Below are 16176 nucleotides of genomic sequence, written 5' to 3' on the forward strand. Positions count from 1 at the left end.
TCTCTCTCTCTCTCTCTCTCTCTCTCTATTAAATAATCTCTCTCTCGATCTCTCTTTCTCTCTCTCTCTATCTATCTCTCTATCTCTCTTTCTCTCTTCTCTATTTATCTATCTCTCTCTCTATCTCTCTTTCTCTCTTTATCTATCTCTCTTTTATCTCTCTCTCTATCTCTCTCTTCTCTCTATCTCTCTCTCTATCTCTCTCTTTCTCTCTCTATCTCTTTCCTCTATATATATCTATCTCTCTCTTTCTCTCTCTCTATTTCTCTCTCTCTCTCTTTCTCTCTCTCTATCTCTATCTCTCTCTCTATTACTCTCTATCTCTCTCTCTCTCTATATATATATATATATATCTTTCTCTCTCTCTTTCTCTATCTCTCCCCCCCTCTCTCTCTCCTTCCCTCCCTCTCTCTCCATCTGTCTCCCTCGCTTGCCCCCCCCCCCCTCTCTCTCTCTCTCTCTCCGTGTCCCTCGTTAGAGCGAGCCACAGCTGCTTTCTTAGCCCCCCCCGTTTCTTAGTCTGTGTTATGACTCATTTTCATTCGTTTCATCTTTTCATCTGTCCGTCTTTGTCTTTCTCTACCTCTCTCTCTCCTCTCATTCTTCTCCCCTTTCTCACTCCCTCTCTCTCCCTCCCTTTGAGTGTGTCTCTCTCCACCTGGAGCGTGTCTGTCTGTGCAAATGTCCCCACACCTCTCTCTGTCGCCCCCTGGTGGTGAAGCAGCGCATGTGACAACTAGGTTATATTCTCTGCCCTCTCTCAACTCTCTAGATCCGTCTCTCTGTTTCTCTCTTTCTGTGTACATTGTTGTCTCTTGTTTGTTTGTATTTCCAGCCCCCTCCTAACCCCTCTCTCTCTCCCTCCCTCCCTCCGCCCCCTAGTGGTGAAGCAGCGCATGCAGATGTTCAACTCCCCGTACCGCGGCGTGCTGGACTGCATAGGCGCCATCTGGCGCCGCGAAGGCGCCGCCGCCTTTTACCGGAGCTACACCACCCAGCTGACCATGAACGTGCCGTTCCAGGCGCTCCACTTCATGACCTACGAGTACCTGCAGGAGGCGCTCAACCCCCACAGACAGTACAACCCCACCTCGCACGTGGTCTCCGGCGCGCTGGCGGGCGCCATCGCCGCCGCCGCCACCACGCCCCTCGACGTCTGCAAGACCCTCCTCAACACCCAGGAGGCGCTGGCGGTGGCGACCGGAGGAGGGGGCGCGGCGGCCGCCGCCGGGCACCAGGTCTCGGGGCTGGGCGAGGCGTGCCGGACGGTGTACCGGATGGGCGGGGCGGCGGCGTTCTTCAAGGGCGTCCAGGCGCGGATCATCTACCAGATGCCGTCGACCGCAATCAGCTGGTCCGTGTACGAGTTCTTTAAGTATGTCATCACCAGGCGCCAGCACGAGAGGCGGCTGCGGGACATGGAGAAGTAGGGGGGAAGGAGGAGGACGCCCCAAAATGGCCGCCGTTAAATCCAGTTTCCTCCCTGTTGCAGCCCACTTAAAGCGACCGGGAAAAATGGCCTCCACCTTCTTATCCTTCTCTCACACTGGAGGAATGTCCCCATTCCCCAAACCAAGTATTCTGTAGACATACAGTTATATACGGGCACTTTAATTTGGGAATATATATGTGTGCTTTTCCGCATTCGGCCACCAGGCGGCGCTGTGAGTGGACTTCCCGCCATATGTGGAAATGCTTTAACAAAATGTCCAACCAAGTGTATACATCTCTATTGGGTCATTTTTTTAGGTTATAGAATTTAATTCGTAAAATCTGAAGTTGTTTTTGGACAACTGATTTGTGAAATGAGAGGATGAATTGTTGGATTCGGAGAATGCTATACTTTCAAATCTTCCGCATTCTTAAATTATGGAGTGAAATTCCACCGAGATTTGTATTATGCAATTTTATTTAAAAGACAGAATTGTCGCCATTCTTCTGTAAGCCATCGACATGGCTCGGATAATTGCATTTCCTGCCTTTTGGGTTAGAACTCAGCTGAAAATGTACAGTATTTTGCCGTGAAATACCTAAAAAAAATCGTCTTGATCAAGTACACCGCGTGTGTACGATATTGTGACTGAGAAGAGTGAGAGAGGAAGTATGTTATTCTCGGAATGATTCTGTAAAGGCACTACCCAGAATGCCTTAGTGAGGTCATCATTTCTTTTGAAGTCGCACAGCTTTCAAGCACCCGAAGGTGCCCGCTGTAGAGTTGGTGACCATATTCGTCATCGCCATAGTAACCACAGTTAGGCTACTTGTAGAGTAACTTCGGAGTAACGTTACTACAATACTACACATGGCCTTTTAAGACAGCCGCCATGCATCCAACGCACAGTTGCTACACGAGAATCCTTGTAGACCGAATTTCTGAAGCCATATTACAGAAGACATCGCTAGTCCAGTTTACATGCAAAATTCAAAAAAAGATTGTAAGATGCCATGTAATCGGTTGGTAACCAAAGACGGATGGAGGGAGATTTTGGGGGTGGTGGGGGAGTGGTTTGCGTTGCAGTGTGGATGATGAAGATGATGGGGATGATGATGGTGTGAAGAGCTCTAAAGGGACTGGTTTGGGGGGGGAGGGGGGGAATCAACTTCCTGTATTATCTGTGAATTGTAAATAAAGTTGCTGGCAGCTCCTCGCAGAAGCAGGGTCTTCTCTTGGTGCCGGCTGTCCCCCTGCGCTAAGAGAGAATTCACCTCGCCTCTGCCTCTCCTCATTCTAACCATTTAGGCTTCAAACTGACATTTTGCCAAACTTTTGGCAGTTGAAAATGTAACGGGACGCATTTGAATGTCATTCTTTTTTGTTGTTTTTTTTGCTTGGTGACCCCCTTCTGCATGTGCAAGATGGGTGTGACTTTTAAAAACTACACCGACAACTAGAAACTCGTTGGGCAGAACTGCCTTCTCTCCCGCGCCGTCCTGTGAACCAACGCCGCTGCCAACCGCCAGCAGACCGCCACCGATATCCCGTCTCCTCCTCTCGGATTCCGTTTCATTGTTTTGTGTTTCCCTGCAGAGAAATGCCGTCTTTTCCTCTTAGCTTACCTGCCTGGACATCTTTCCCCTGTTGTAGGGCCGCACGATTAATCGTGAATTAATCGAAATCGCGATTATGACCTCCGCGATTAACTAATCGCAAAAGGCCGCAATTAATGTGATTAATAATTTTGCTTTGAATTGAGTGCGCTAGGACACGGACGAATCACAGGCGCTTATGCTGTCTGACCAATCACATGCGTTCCTGCTGAGTGTGCTGTGTGCAGCAATTTCACTGAGAAGACGGATAGCAGTAGGTCAAGACAAGTGTCACAAGAGTACCTGCAGCCGTGAGTGAAAAAAATGAGCGAAAACGAGGTCAGTGAGTTAGTAGCAAGAAAGGGATCAACGTCTGTGATTTGGGAGCATTTTGGTTATTATATATTAATCACAATTATTAATCGCAATTACCATTTTGAAGCGAATAATCGCAATTATTATATTTTGTCATAATCGTGCAGTCCTACCCTGTTGTTATTGGTCTTTTTCGGATGGATGTATTAATAGAAGTCCGAGTCTGGTCACTCCGGTCTGAGTGAGTGAGTGTGTGATGGAGAGAGAGAGAGAGAGAGAGGGAGAGAGACAATAGAGACTTCAGTGGAGGGCGTGGCTATAGCTCACCAAGAGCACAGCCTTGGAAACCATGTGCTTTTGATTCCATGTGATATAGAAACTTCTTAAAACTCACCTCTTTAACATGGCCTTTGACCTCTGGCTTCCGTTTCTTAATGTCGTGTGTCTCTGTCTACCATGTTTGTCTCTGTTACTGCCCCTATGTAAAGCGACCTTGGGTTTTATGAAAGGCGCTAGATAAATGAAAGTTATTATTATTGCAGCTCAGTGGCCTTGTGGTTCGAGTGTCCGTCCTGAGACTGGGAGGTCGGGAGTTCGATACCCGGCCGAGTCACACCAAAGTCTATTAAAAAAAGGAACCCGATGCCTCCCTGCTTGGCACTCAGCATCAAGGGTTGGATTGGGGGTGAGTCCCTGTGACATATTAGCATTGCGACATATTAGCATCATGTCCAGGGGGTGGACTTGTACATCAAGCTGCCTCACGCTAAGGAAACAGGACATAGGCTCCTGCCCTATGGGCCAATAGGCTCGAGAACCAGTTCTCTAGGCTACTTACTTCCTATTATTATTATTATTATATCCAATATGGGATTCCAGTATCTAAACCTCTTTATCTATAACGCTCTGGCTGCTGCTCCAACAAAAACATTCCCCAGCTCCGTAGGCTACTAGATGTGTAAACGTGTCTACATTTGTCAGAATTCACCCAGGAGTTATGGCGTGTCAGGGCTGAATTGGCTGGCACCTCCATGCTACCTCAAGTAGTTGAACAGGGGTAGTGTCTGTCTCCTGAAGATGAACTCTGCGCCTGTGGTGTTCAGTTGAACTTTGAGGCGATAGTCTCGATTTACCGGCCTATCTGTTAAGCCTTGGTTTAAAATTCGATGTTTGGTTGGAGGAGGAATTAAGCTTTTTAGTCTCCGAGGTGTTAAAATAACCTGGAGGATTATGTGATGCAGGCTAGGCCTAGTGCCATACATGCAAGGGTGGGGCAGTTTCTTCCAACAGGTCCAACTCGCCGTGTAGTCGCCATCCCCGAACACACCACTAGGTGGCGACGATGGGTCAACAGATCCGCATGAGTTCACAGTGTTGTGGATGGGCTTAGGGACCCCAGCGAAGTGATATTTTCGAGGCAATAGTATGGTGGTGCTGCGGCTGCATGTTATTGTTAGCAATGTAAACGGACAGTTTGGTGGGTCAGCGTTGGACAAATCGTTCCCAGAAGATTTCCCTAGAAACTCGTAATGTTTTGACCCAGGGCGTATGAATGGCTGTCGTGTGCATCACAGGGAATAAATATTTAGATGGCTGCGGCTGATGAACGATATCCCTGGCCTGTGTGGGGTTCGTTTGCTCGGGCTCCTCCTGGTTCACAGGAAAACTTGGATCAAAATCCTTGGCACTGAAAAACCGTTAAAAACACATTTCCCAATGTCCATATGACCTCGTGGCTGCTTATATCTAGGCCTAACCTAAAAATCAATTTGCCAACCATCCATCCATCCAGGAGTAGGTACACGGTTAGACCCATCTATCGCCCTCTTCTTAGCTGAGAGGGTAAAATGTGATGACAGGAGTTATTTTGTCCATCTCCCCCCTCGCCTACCTGCCTGGCTCTGGATGGCTTTTCTTTGCCGTGCGTAATTGTGCGCTGTTTGGGCACGTTCGGGTGCTCTTTCCAGATGTTTTGGATGTCAACGAGGCGTGTTGCTCCCTCTGCCAAATATGTGCTTCAGATTTAGAGAGTGTAGATAACCGCAAATGTGGGCGGTTATATTTATATAAAACCATCGCCTATTTTGGGGGAAGATGATTCCCATGAATCAAACTAACAAAGATTGCCTGGAGCCTTTAGTAGCTTCGGCTGAAAGAGAGGTGTCTCCATTCCAACTCAATCCAACGCATAAGTGTTCTAAGGTTGTTATGTGATTTCCATCCAGTTTTAGGCATAGAACGGTTCTATGGTTCAGCCTACTGTCTGTAGGCGATTCTATTGGGGCCTTAGGCTACGCGCGCGCACATGTAAGAGCATGTAAATATCCAGTGATTTAGAACAATAATGAACAGTAAGCTTTCAATCTGCCCCCTCCACACACACACACACACACACGTGCACACGCACACACAGTCCCTCCACCTGACCCCCCCCACACACACGCGCGCGCACACAGCTGTTTGAATATAACGTGATAAGACTTTTATATCAGGTCAAAGTCCTCATAATCTCCTATCTGAGAAAACACAAACTGCTCCGGATGCGGTTGTGGTTAAGTGTAGTGTAAACAGTTTAGCGTCATGTAGAGAGAGAGAGAGAGAGAGTGTGTGTGTGTGGGGAGCGACGACGTCTGAGTGTTAATTATTGTGCTAAATCATAAGCTATTTACAACTCTTAATATTACCGATTTGAAAGTATGAAATATTATGATTAAAATGTGGAAGTCTTTAATGACACAGCCTGAAATAAATCAGCAATAATACAATACGTAAATAAATCAGGATAACCGGCCTAAAGGAAGGTACGAAAATAATTCAGTAGCCTATAGGCCCATAAATTGCATCGAAAACCCTAGGGCCTATAAATTGCTAGTCATTTCTGACCATTAATTTTGGTTCATTGTGTTATTGGGTAGGCCAATAGGTTGTTGATGAATAACCCGCTTATTTTCTCTCATGTAGACCCTATTCTGCGTTTGCTGAAGTGATCGTCGGTCTATTCCACCTCTTCCTTCACGCGCTCTGGATTTAGAACCCCACTCAGGGTTCTCAAACTGATACGCATCAGAACCCCACTCAGGGTTCTCAAACTGATACGCATCAGAACCCCACTCAGGGTTCTCAAACTGATACGCATCAGAACCCCACTCAGGGTTCTCAAACTGATACGCATCAGACGCGTCACCGCCGCTGCCACGCCCCCCGTCCCCGCAAGGCGACGCCGCAGTGTCGCCAACTTTATTTACATACATCAAGTGCCTGCTCTTCCCTGTGACAGCAGGTATGCTCTCTCTCTCTTTCTCTCTTTCTCTCTCCTCCGCTGCCGCCGGTAGCAGTAGAGGAGCAAGCCACCGGTCTCTTATCTGTGGGTGCCAAAAGGTCCCCTTTTGTTTACGTCTCAATTAATCCCCATTAGAGGAGTTGAAGCATTAGGGTCTCGATGATTGGCCCCAAATCTGTTTTGGCCCCAACAGGAGATTAGAAGGTAAGGCTCCCGCGATAGAGCCCGCGCGATCTTAATGCACTAGTTAAATTGTTCTAAACAATGCGGGTTTATTTTGCTGATTTAAATCTTGGCAACACGTTAAGCCGAAGAGATGCGCCTGATCGTCTGGTCAAGATAGGAGAGAGAGACTGGACAGAGGAGAGGGGGGCAGCCTGTTTAGAATCTCCTAAATCCGAAGACACAATAGCTGTGAAGTTAGCAAGGATTTAAAAATAAAATAAAACTAATAAAGAAAATAGAATTACCACGGTATGCCATAGTATGCCTATAATATTCACCACCATTTCTTAAATTAATAGCCTAATGTAGGCTAATTATTTAGAAATGGCTATAGCCTAGTTAAAATTGACGTTAGAATTGCAGGATTAGGCCAAATAATTAATTGTGTGCCTTAAAGCACATTTCAATAGGGTAAAACTCTATTTTATATTTTTTATTATCTTTCACATAGGCTATATTTCAAGCAGTTCTTCATCAAAACAGGGCACCAGTAACGTATTGCAAATTATGCTCAAAGTATAACTATTTCCAATTAAACGTTTTCTCCCTGTTCAAAATATGTCTCAATAACCTAACGCTCGAGACAACTCTGCCCGAGCGTTCCCACGCGCTGCCTACAGTTACTCCCTCGATCGCGCCTACAGTTACTCCCTCGATCTTTATGTACTTCGGATGCTTTAGCTCTGCAGAATAACAACACGAGCTTCTCCTCCGCGCCCGGTGACGGCTGCGCCTCGTCTGGTTAATGTCTTTGGCCTGAACCGCTGCTCGCGCGTGTCTGGCTAATTTCTATTTCCCGTCTCGCTGTCGGCCCGCCGTGGTATGCGCGTATGAGAGGATACAAGTTTTCCCACAGCACAGAGAGAGAGATGTACAGAGAGAGAGAGAGAGAGAGAGAGAGAGAGATGGACAGAGAGAGAGAGAGAGAGAGAGAGAGAGATGGACAGAGAGAGAGAGAGAGAGAGAGAGATGGACAGAGAGAGAGAGAGATGTAGGCTACAGAGAGAGAGAGAGAGAGAGAGAGAGAGATGGACACAGAGAGAGAGAGAGAGAGAAGTTAGGTTAAAACTCCTACTCCTGACTGTTGACTAATGTGCACAAATAGTGTTTTGGCCATGACTGGGGGGATTAGCCATTTGAAAACAGTTATTTTGTCTTAGATAATAAACTATGTCGGTTTATGTGTCAGATTAGAGTCTGAATACACCAGTAGTGTGTGTGCCAAGAGCAGTCCTGTATAGGCGTGTTTTGTGAAACGTTGATGTCAACAAGATCCATGGTTTCAGAGTATAAGCCTAGCCTATCTCCTGAATACAATTACAGAATAAAAGCCATCTATTCGTCTTTGTTTTCTTTTTTTCTTAGTTTCTTTTTTTTGTTTTTGTTTTTTGTTAAATTAAACACTCTAATATTGCGATTCTAAAATTGTCCCTTGTGAGATAGCATGCAGTCCATCCATAGCCTAACAGTTACATTTTCGCCACAACACGAGAACTATTATTTCCTCAGTCTGCTCCTCCGTGTCCTTCTCTTCCCCTTCTCTCCTAGCCGTCTCATTTTCTCCAGATTGATGAAACTTGTAGCAATAATGCCTCTTCATTCACACCGCTGCCCCCCGCGGCCCACCTCCAGGCCCGGCTGCCCCGCACAATCACGACTGGGGGCTCTCTCTCTCTCTCTCTCCGCCCCAAATCAGAGAGCCATTCTCCAGGAACAAAACCCCCGAAAGCGAACAAAAGTGAACACATTTTTCCCCCGTTGTATAGAACAGCCAGTTAAAATAACGCGCTGTCTGTGCCTCAAATTGGAATATTAGGACGTCAATCTCGCAGCTCTTGGGCTCCTTTGTCTTTGCTGAGTGCCCGGGTCTGCCTACCACACACCTTTTGTCCGCGAATCCAATAAGGCCCATTATTCCGGCTCTCCAGCCCCGCTCCAGCTACCTCTTTCAGGGTATTTTAGGTGCCTAATCGCGTCCTTAAAGGCCCTCAAATGGAGAACAACTTCCTCCTTTCACACCGCCTGGCACCCGGTCAATTAATTCGAGTGTGCCTGTGGCCTGGTCCTTCCAAACGGCCTTTTCAGACGAGAAGACACGGTGACAATACAACTTCACCAGCCCGCATCAGAAGCCCGAATAGCCTTGTTTAAAAAATACCATATTTCCATGCTATTTTCGAAGAAGCATAGCCAGTTGAATTACACAGACTTAGCGTAACGTTTCGGTCGTGTTGTCCATATTTTAGCGTTTTCTTGCTAGGCCTAATAGCAATTACGCATTGGTTCAGCTCACTGAAGAAATTGCATTTTCTCTATCTTAATATCCATGTCTTATACTATGCCAAGAAACCATTCGCGATAGGGGTGTAGGTTGCACCAGTTCATCCTCGTAATGGCCTATATTACTATATTTAACTCTTATTATTTTGCAGAACAGTTTGATAGGCTGCATGAGCGTATTTTTTGCATTTTTTGTTGTTGCTGTTGTTGTATTTTACAGTTAACACATAACGTGACGGTTATGTAGGTTACATCTAGGCTTTTTATAAAAATACTAAAATAAAATTAAAAACACATTGAAGTGTTTTTGAAACAGTATAATCGCCTGGCCATTTTAGAAAGTTATCCTGTTTTTCCCACACTTTCTCTCTCGCTCTCTCTCTCTCTCTCTCTCACACACACACACACACAAACACACACACTTTCTTGTGCACCTACACAGCACACACACACACACACACACTTGCTTGTGCACCTACACAGCACGCACATAGAAGCTCCAGAGCTCCAAGATCCGAGTTCCAGAAGCCCCAAGAATGGACCTTAGAAAGTGCAAGCGCAAAGTTGCAAAAAGTTGTGGATTTATTCGTTTTAGAAAGTAAATATTTGTTATTTTAACACAATGTTATGTTCGTGTTTAGGCATCGAGGCAGAGGCTGATTCAATGAAAAACTTTCATGCCAGGGCAAAAACATGTTCTCAATAACGGTAGGAATACTGTAGTAATTCTGTCGAAAACAAAAGTATATTTTTTTCTTGTTGAAAAAGTGTAAACTTGCATTTGAACCAGTCCTGGAAAAATTGATAAGTCTATACGTTTAAAATGGGATTTAATCCGGGTGTAGGCCTACACGTGCGCACCACTATGGGCTTGAACGGGCCACAGTCATCGTTTGTGGTTTAATGTCATCCAGAGTTTAACTGGATAACTTGACCATTCCAATAAAACCACCGTTGTCGCGAATAGTGTGGATGTTCCCAGATTCAGCCAAACCATTACGCATAATGACATCTCAATACTAACGGTCACATAAACAGCCAATTTGCGACTTTCAAAAACTCAATCAAAATGTAGTCTTCCAATCCCACAAACGGGCCTAACTACATGCAACCGGGTTGCGCAATCAATAGCCTACTGTTTCCGGGATAATGTGAAAATAACACTTTTTTTTTCAAAAGGCGAAGCTGAAGCCAGTTGAAAGCGGAAAGCTCGCTAATAACGTCCCGGGGTGTTGATGTTAGATTCCCGGTGTTCTTCCTACCAGGCCCGGATCCCTTGCAGCGAGCCCTGACAAGGCGTCACCGATGTCCCTTGATGCGTTTGGGGCTGGGGCGAGGCGCTCAGCCCCCCTATGTTCCCCAGGTTCATGTTCATGAAAGCGTTAGTCGTGGTGTTGGGGGGTAGAGCAGGTATACTGGTATATGTGCAGCTGTAGTTGCTATTGTATGCGGGGTTGTTGTATGTGTAGGCCGGATATCCGTTGTAACTGTAGGGATTCGATCCATAGGGTGCGTTGTAGTTCTGTGTCCCACCCAGACAGGGCTTGCCGTCCCGGACCAGAACCGGCACGGCGACTCTCCTCGGCGGGGGAGGGTGGTGGTGTCCCGCCAGCTCGAGGGATTTGTCCTGGCGCTGCCGTTTGCACTTGTACCGTCGGTTCTGAAACCAGATTTTGACCTGCGTGGAGGTGAGTTTGAGAGTGCTAGCCAGGTGCTCTCTCTCCGGGGCGGACAGGTAGCGCTGCTGCTTGAAGCGCCTCTCCAGCTCGAACACCTGGGCTTGGGAGAAGAGGACCCTGGGTTTCCGTCTGGTCCGCTGCTTGGCCGGTCGCTCCGAGTCTCCCTGCCCGCCATCCTCGCTCTCCAGCGGCTTGGAAGCCACGCTGCAGCCCTCTGTGTGTTCAAACGAGAGAGGTCAACTTCGCTCGACTCCATTCAGATCAGCTACATTCCGTTCATGTTAGAGTGAGACACTGGGCCTGTTTGTATTATAACCATAGCCTACAGACTCGATTGAAAACATAAAAATAACAATCATGAAAATCCGGATTTAGATATTCTCAAACATAGACTATCAACATGTTTGAATGCCATGTACTTTTACAAGCACAACCTTGCTTAATAAATTAGCCTACAATTAGGTTGACTTGAAACGTACAAAACTAAAATTCGTCATGATAAAACAGCCAAAAGGCATGCATATCAATCATGTTCATAAATATAAATCAGTTTCAAAACTTTTTCATAATGTTTACTTGATTTCTTTAGAGTAGTTTATTTTAAGGCCTCTTCCCCTTGCTTTCTTTATGGACATCATAACAGGTTCCTGACGAGTAGTAGCCTAGTTGGCCCACTATTGTTTGACATTTCGAAACGCAGATTGTATTAGACTACACTTTAAACGTAACCACAGGCTATATTTTCGTGATAAGAGCGTAACAATTTTTGACATAATTCATAGGCTAATAGCAACAGCGCAATGTTAGCCTATATTTTTAATTAAGGCTTTATAATCATTAGGCCTATAATTAATAATATTTAATTGCAGTGATCAAAACTAGTTATTTTACTGCCTTTATTACTGATGTTAATTCGTCAAATTAAAATCTAGGGTGTAGGCCTTTTTTTTTTTCTTTTTTTTTTTTAAGCAGAAGCACAATAAACACAATGTATCCCCCATTTACTCCTGTTAGCATTTTAGTAGGCATATAGGCTACCGCCGTTTCTTAAAATGCACTGAGCCTATTTCAAATGGTCGCTTGCTTTGTTCCCCTTTGTTCGCACCGTAATAGGAGGAATACAAAAATCACCCAGCATGACAGTTCCGGGCGACTCCTCAACTCACTTGTGTCCTGATCCTCCAGCTCAGCCTCCTGCTTCGGCTCGCTCAGATGTCCCAGTCCGGGATGCGCGTACATCTCCGGGGACAGGCTGGCCTCTCCGTGCCCGTCCCGGACCGCCAGCGAGCTGAGGTACGCCAGGTTCTCCTCCCCGTCCGAGAACGCGGGGCTGTCCCCTGCGCGGGCGAGCATGCAGGACGGCGGGGGCGGGAAGTGTTGCTGCTGGTTCGACTCCTGGTGCAAGTGGTTCGGCTGGTGCTGCTGGTTCAAGTGGCGGGACTGGAGCTGCTGCTGCTGCTCGAGCTTCAGAATATCCTTGACTGAGAAGGGCGTCGAGGTGAGCGGGCTCGGGAGCATCCTGCCAACCAGCTCCTGCTCGCAAGCATCAAGGAAATGAACCCCGCCGAGTAACATATGATACACCCCGCTTTTTAAAGGATATATCTAAAGGGAGGATAACTGAGTGTATGGTAAACCGGGAAAATCCATCATTTTCCTAGACACACTCACACCCTCACACGCACATCCAAAACCTCCGAAGTGTCGGTTGGGGGAGTGGAGCGTGCCTACTCCTGGTAAGTCCATACAGGCCAGAGCGTCTCCTGTATGACAGATAAAATGTCTGTTTTTGTAACTGGGCTTGGAGCAGGGCGAAGCCCCTCTCCCTCTCCCGTGATGTCACTCCGCCGGGGCAAGATATGAAACCAGGAGGCGGTGCAAACGAGCCGTGCATGCGCTGTATAGTTTGGGGCGAGTTACAGAAAGACCCGCCTCTCCAGGCCCCCCCCCCCCCCACACACACACACACTTTTTTTTTTTAACCCTTCTTCCACTTTCCATAGCTTCCTTGCATGAAGTAGACTATTTAAGTGTGTCAGTGATATACGGACGATGAGGCGCTATTCATTATTGAAAGCACCCATTTAGACTACAATGCAAATTGGACTAAGACCTCATGATATGTATCCAGCTAGAGATTTGACCGTGTGTGCATGCAAGGCGTCTGCTTCTGACGGACTCTTTGACATTAGTGGGACGAGGATACTTTTATAAAGGTCTTGGTGGCGCAAAATAGACCGTTGACATGAATTGTAGCCTACTTTTACGCACGGGCGAGTGCGGCCGGCAAAGGCACATTGGTCCCCCTATATCCAGAACGCTTCACTTTGAGTAAACTTCCGTTTGTAAGGCTATACCTCACCCAGAAGAGAATTTTCTGGACGCAGGGAATAAATATGTGGTCGTATCGTGAGCTACTGTGTACCTGTCGCCACTGTGTCACGCCAAGGTCAAATGTCAGTAGAGATTTGGCCCGGTCAGAAGCAGGCCACTGCTATTATTGTTAAACTACATGCAGAGAGAAAGGGGGGAGAAAGTAGCTCATTCATTTACGACCTGACAACGTGTCAAATAATGAACAATAAAAACATAGCGCAATATTGTACCCTTCTATGTGTTAGACCACAGACACAGTAGCCCGTGGCCAGTGTCTCTCCTCTCTTATCGTGGGGGGTATATTAATAACCCCCGGTGGGGTGATAAGCAGGGCCCTCCGGGGCAATTAAAATTCCTCCAGGAAAACTGATTGACGTTTTTAGCCAATACAATCTGCTCCGTATCAGCTCTCTTTCCGTTTTAGAGGGACCCCTCCGGGCCCGTCACCTCCAGGCCTGCTCTCTGGCTCTCTCTCTCTCTCACACGCCCGCTCCTCTCCGCGGCCGCCGAGCGGGTTTTCCTCCGCCGACACAAGGCAGATGCTGTGCTGGTGTTGGGACAGAAAAAGTCACCCTTGCTGTGATGTGATGGGATGTGTGTGTGTGTGTGTGTGAGAGAGAGAGAGAGAGAGAGAGAGAGAGAGAGAGAGAGAGAGGGAGGTGAGGTGTGAAGAAATAAGACCTAAAACCATACCCAAACGTCCAGATTCCATATTGTCACGAAAATATACATTTTTGAAAGCGAGACGCGGCCTATGCGCATGTGTGACCGCAAGCTCCAGACCGAAACCCCATAATAACTCAGTTATTAGTTATTATAACTACTGGGACACTTGGGTTAAGGTAGGCAATGGTCTTGGCCGCGTCGACGCAATCGAAGGAGGAGGCCGGGAAAAGAGACAGGCTTCCTGGGGTGGTGTGTGATGCAGCAGCTGGCGGGTTAACGCACACAGACCGGAGCGCATTGTGATTCGTGGTATATCATCATCACCACCGCGGTCATGTCCCCGTGTAATTCAGGGCGATCGTAAAAACGGTGCCAAAGAAGCGCCAAACAAGGCCGCCCGGTCGACAGTGTTTAGACTGGCAAACGGGACCCGAGCCATCGTGTCCATTTTGTTTAAATAAGCATTAAATTCAACGACGCCAACCAAAGCGATGTTGGGTGAGGCGCGCGTTCGTTCTTAATGTCAAAACAAGCATCTTTAAAAAAGCACTTCTTTTTTTTATTAAGAAGGGCAATTTAGACCTTGCCAAGAATTATGGCCTGTTAGGATTAGGTCTAAATCTGTGTTTACTTAAAAGATATATGGTTGTTTTGGCTCCTTTTCGTGCAGTCTAGACAGATATCCTTGCCAGCCAACGCGAATATTATATCAATGCAATATGCAGTCAATTCAATTCAGTATATTTATATATTTATATAGCCTACATTAGACATGTCTAGCGCAATACTCATAAGGGGACTATAGTCAGCCTATAGTGTTTAATAATGCTTAAATTTATGTATTATTATAACGTAGCCTTTATTAGTGTATAACGTAGGCCTAACCTATGTGCTAGTAGGCTATAGCTTGTCACGCATATTTAGGCCTTGTAGGCTAGGCCTACTTATTATGTTTTTTGGTTAAAAAATAAAATAAAAAAACGATTAGCCTACGTAGCCTATCTAAAATCAAATAGAATATTGGCACGTTTTAGATGTAGTCTTAGAATATGAGCATGTAATATTATGATATATCATATGATTGTTGGCATTGTCATTGCTCTTGTCTTACTATAAAAAAGAATAGCCTATTGTGCGTGTACAGCCTAATGGTTTTAAAAAGCAATTTGTTGAGCTGTGTTTATTTTAAGTAGCTATAACACCATTATTATTATTATTATTATTGTTATTGTCGTCATTATCATCATTATCATCATCATCATTATTATTATCATTATTATTATTATTATTATCATCGCTGTCTCGTTTTGATTATTCCGTAACAGTTAAGCTATTATACCCTACCTCTACAGCGATAGACCTCAACACTTTATCACCCGCTTTATTATATCATAACAGAGTAAGCCCTTGGCTTCCAAACAGAGAGGAGAGGAGAGGAGAGGAGAGGAGGAGACGAGGGGAACCAAAAAACCAGAGGACCACAATGTTTTTGGAGAAAACACAGACCTCCGGGTTTCTCATCTCATTGCAGCCCGAGTCGTGGCTGTTCTCCCGTCTCAGGCCGTGATCAGTGCCAGGGCTCGCAGGTATCTCAACAGCTCCTGAGAAGAGTTTGTTGACGGCTTTTGTGTCACTTAAATCCTCTAATTAGCTGATTAGAGCCACCATATAATTAAAAGCTAGCGGTTATTGGTGATAAAACCATGTAGCCCTCTGCTCAAAAAGCTTTTTGGAGAGTCCCTGTCTTTATCTAAACAAAAATCAAAGGCGCTTTTATCCTAAGCTATATGAATAAAACGTATTTTAAAAAGACAGCAGGTAATGGCAGGTATGGTATAAGATAGGCCTGTGTGAAGACATACAACAGGAATCAGGCATGAGCCCTCGCATCGCGGTACGGTGGCCGGCCCGTCTTTAGGGTACCACCACCGCTTTTACTTCTGGAGGGTGGCCTCTGCTCTGATCCAACCCGATCGCTTGTCCCCAGTTCAGGAGCCACCAGATAAAGGTCCTGTGCCCTGCCATCTGATACTATGATATGATATCAAGTTGGAGTGTCTTCCCTTCTGGAGATGTTTAAAGTAGACTTTAATGAATAAAGTGTAGTCGTAGGCTACGGTTCGTTGTTTCCGGGGGAGGGGCGTTTCATACTTCTTGGGGGCATTTACCTGGATTTTGGAAGGTGGAAGGTGGGTTGGAGTGTGTATCCTGTGTGTGTGTGTGTGTGTGTGGGGGGGGGGGGGGTAGAAGGCCTGAATGATGAAGGGACAACAAAAGGAAATGCTACACCTCTTGTCGACTGTCAATCCGGGCCAAGTACACAGGCGC

The 16176-nt window shown here is 46.2% G+C and overlaps 2 protein-coding genes across 2 annotated transcripts in view; one reads left to right on the top strand and one right to left on the bottom strand.

Annotated features, from left to right (window-relative positions):
- The window catches only part of LOC311329406 (mitoferrin-2-like), a 7504-nt gene extending 4935 nt beyond the window's left edge, over positions 1 to 2569 (top strand). Inside the window, exon 3 of the mRNA XM_084463259.1 lies at positions 883 to 2569. Within this exon, the coding sequence (XP_084319385.1) occupies positions 883 to 1430 (548 nt within the window). The 3' untranslated portion in view covers positions 1431 to 2569. The remainder of the gene's footprint in view (positions 1 to 882) is intronic.
- A 7816-nt stretch (positions 2570 to 10385) lies between these two features.
- LOC311329399 (homeobox protein Nkx-2.5-like) lies at positions 10386 to 12381 on the bottom strand (the record flags this gene model as incomplete). The annotated part of the gene is made up of 2 exons (XM_084463252.1): positions 10386 to 11020; positions 11973 to 12381. 2 exons carry the CDS (start codon positions 12379 to 12381, stop codon positions 10386 to 10388), a joined length of 1044 nt encoding a protein of 347 aa, XP_084319378.1.
- Positions 12382 to 16176: the final 3795 nt, after the last annotated feature.

The sequence above is a fragment of the Borostomias antarcticus genome, assembly GCF_949987555.1.
Source record: "Borostomias antarcticus genome assembly, contig: scaffold_129, whole genome shotgun sequence".
Lineage (NCBI taxonomy): Eukaryota > Metazoa > Chordata > Actinopteri > Stomiiformes > Stomiidae > Borostomias > Borostomias antarcticus.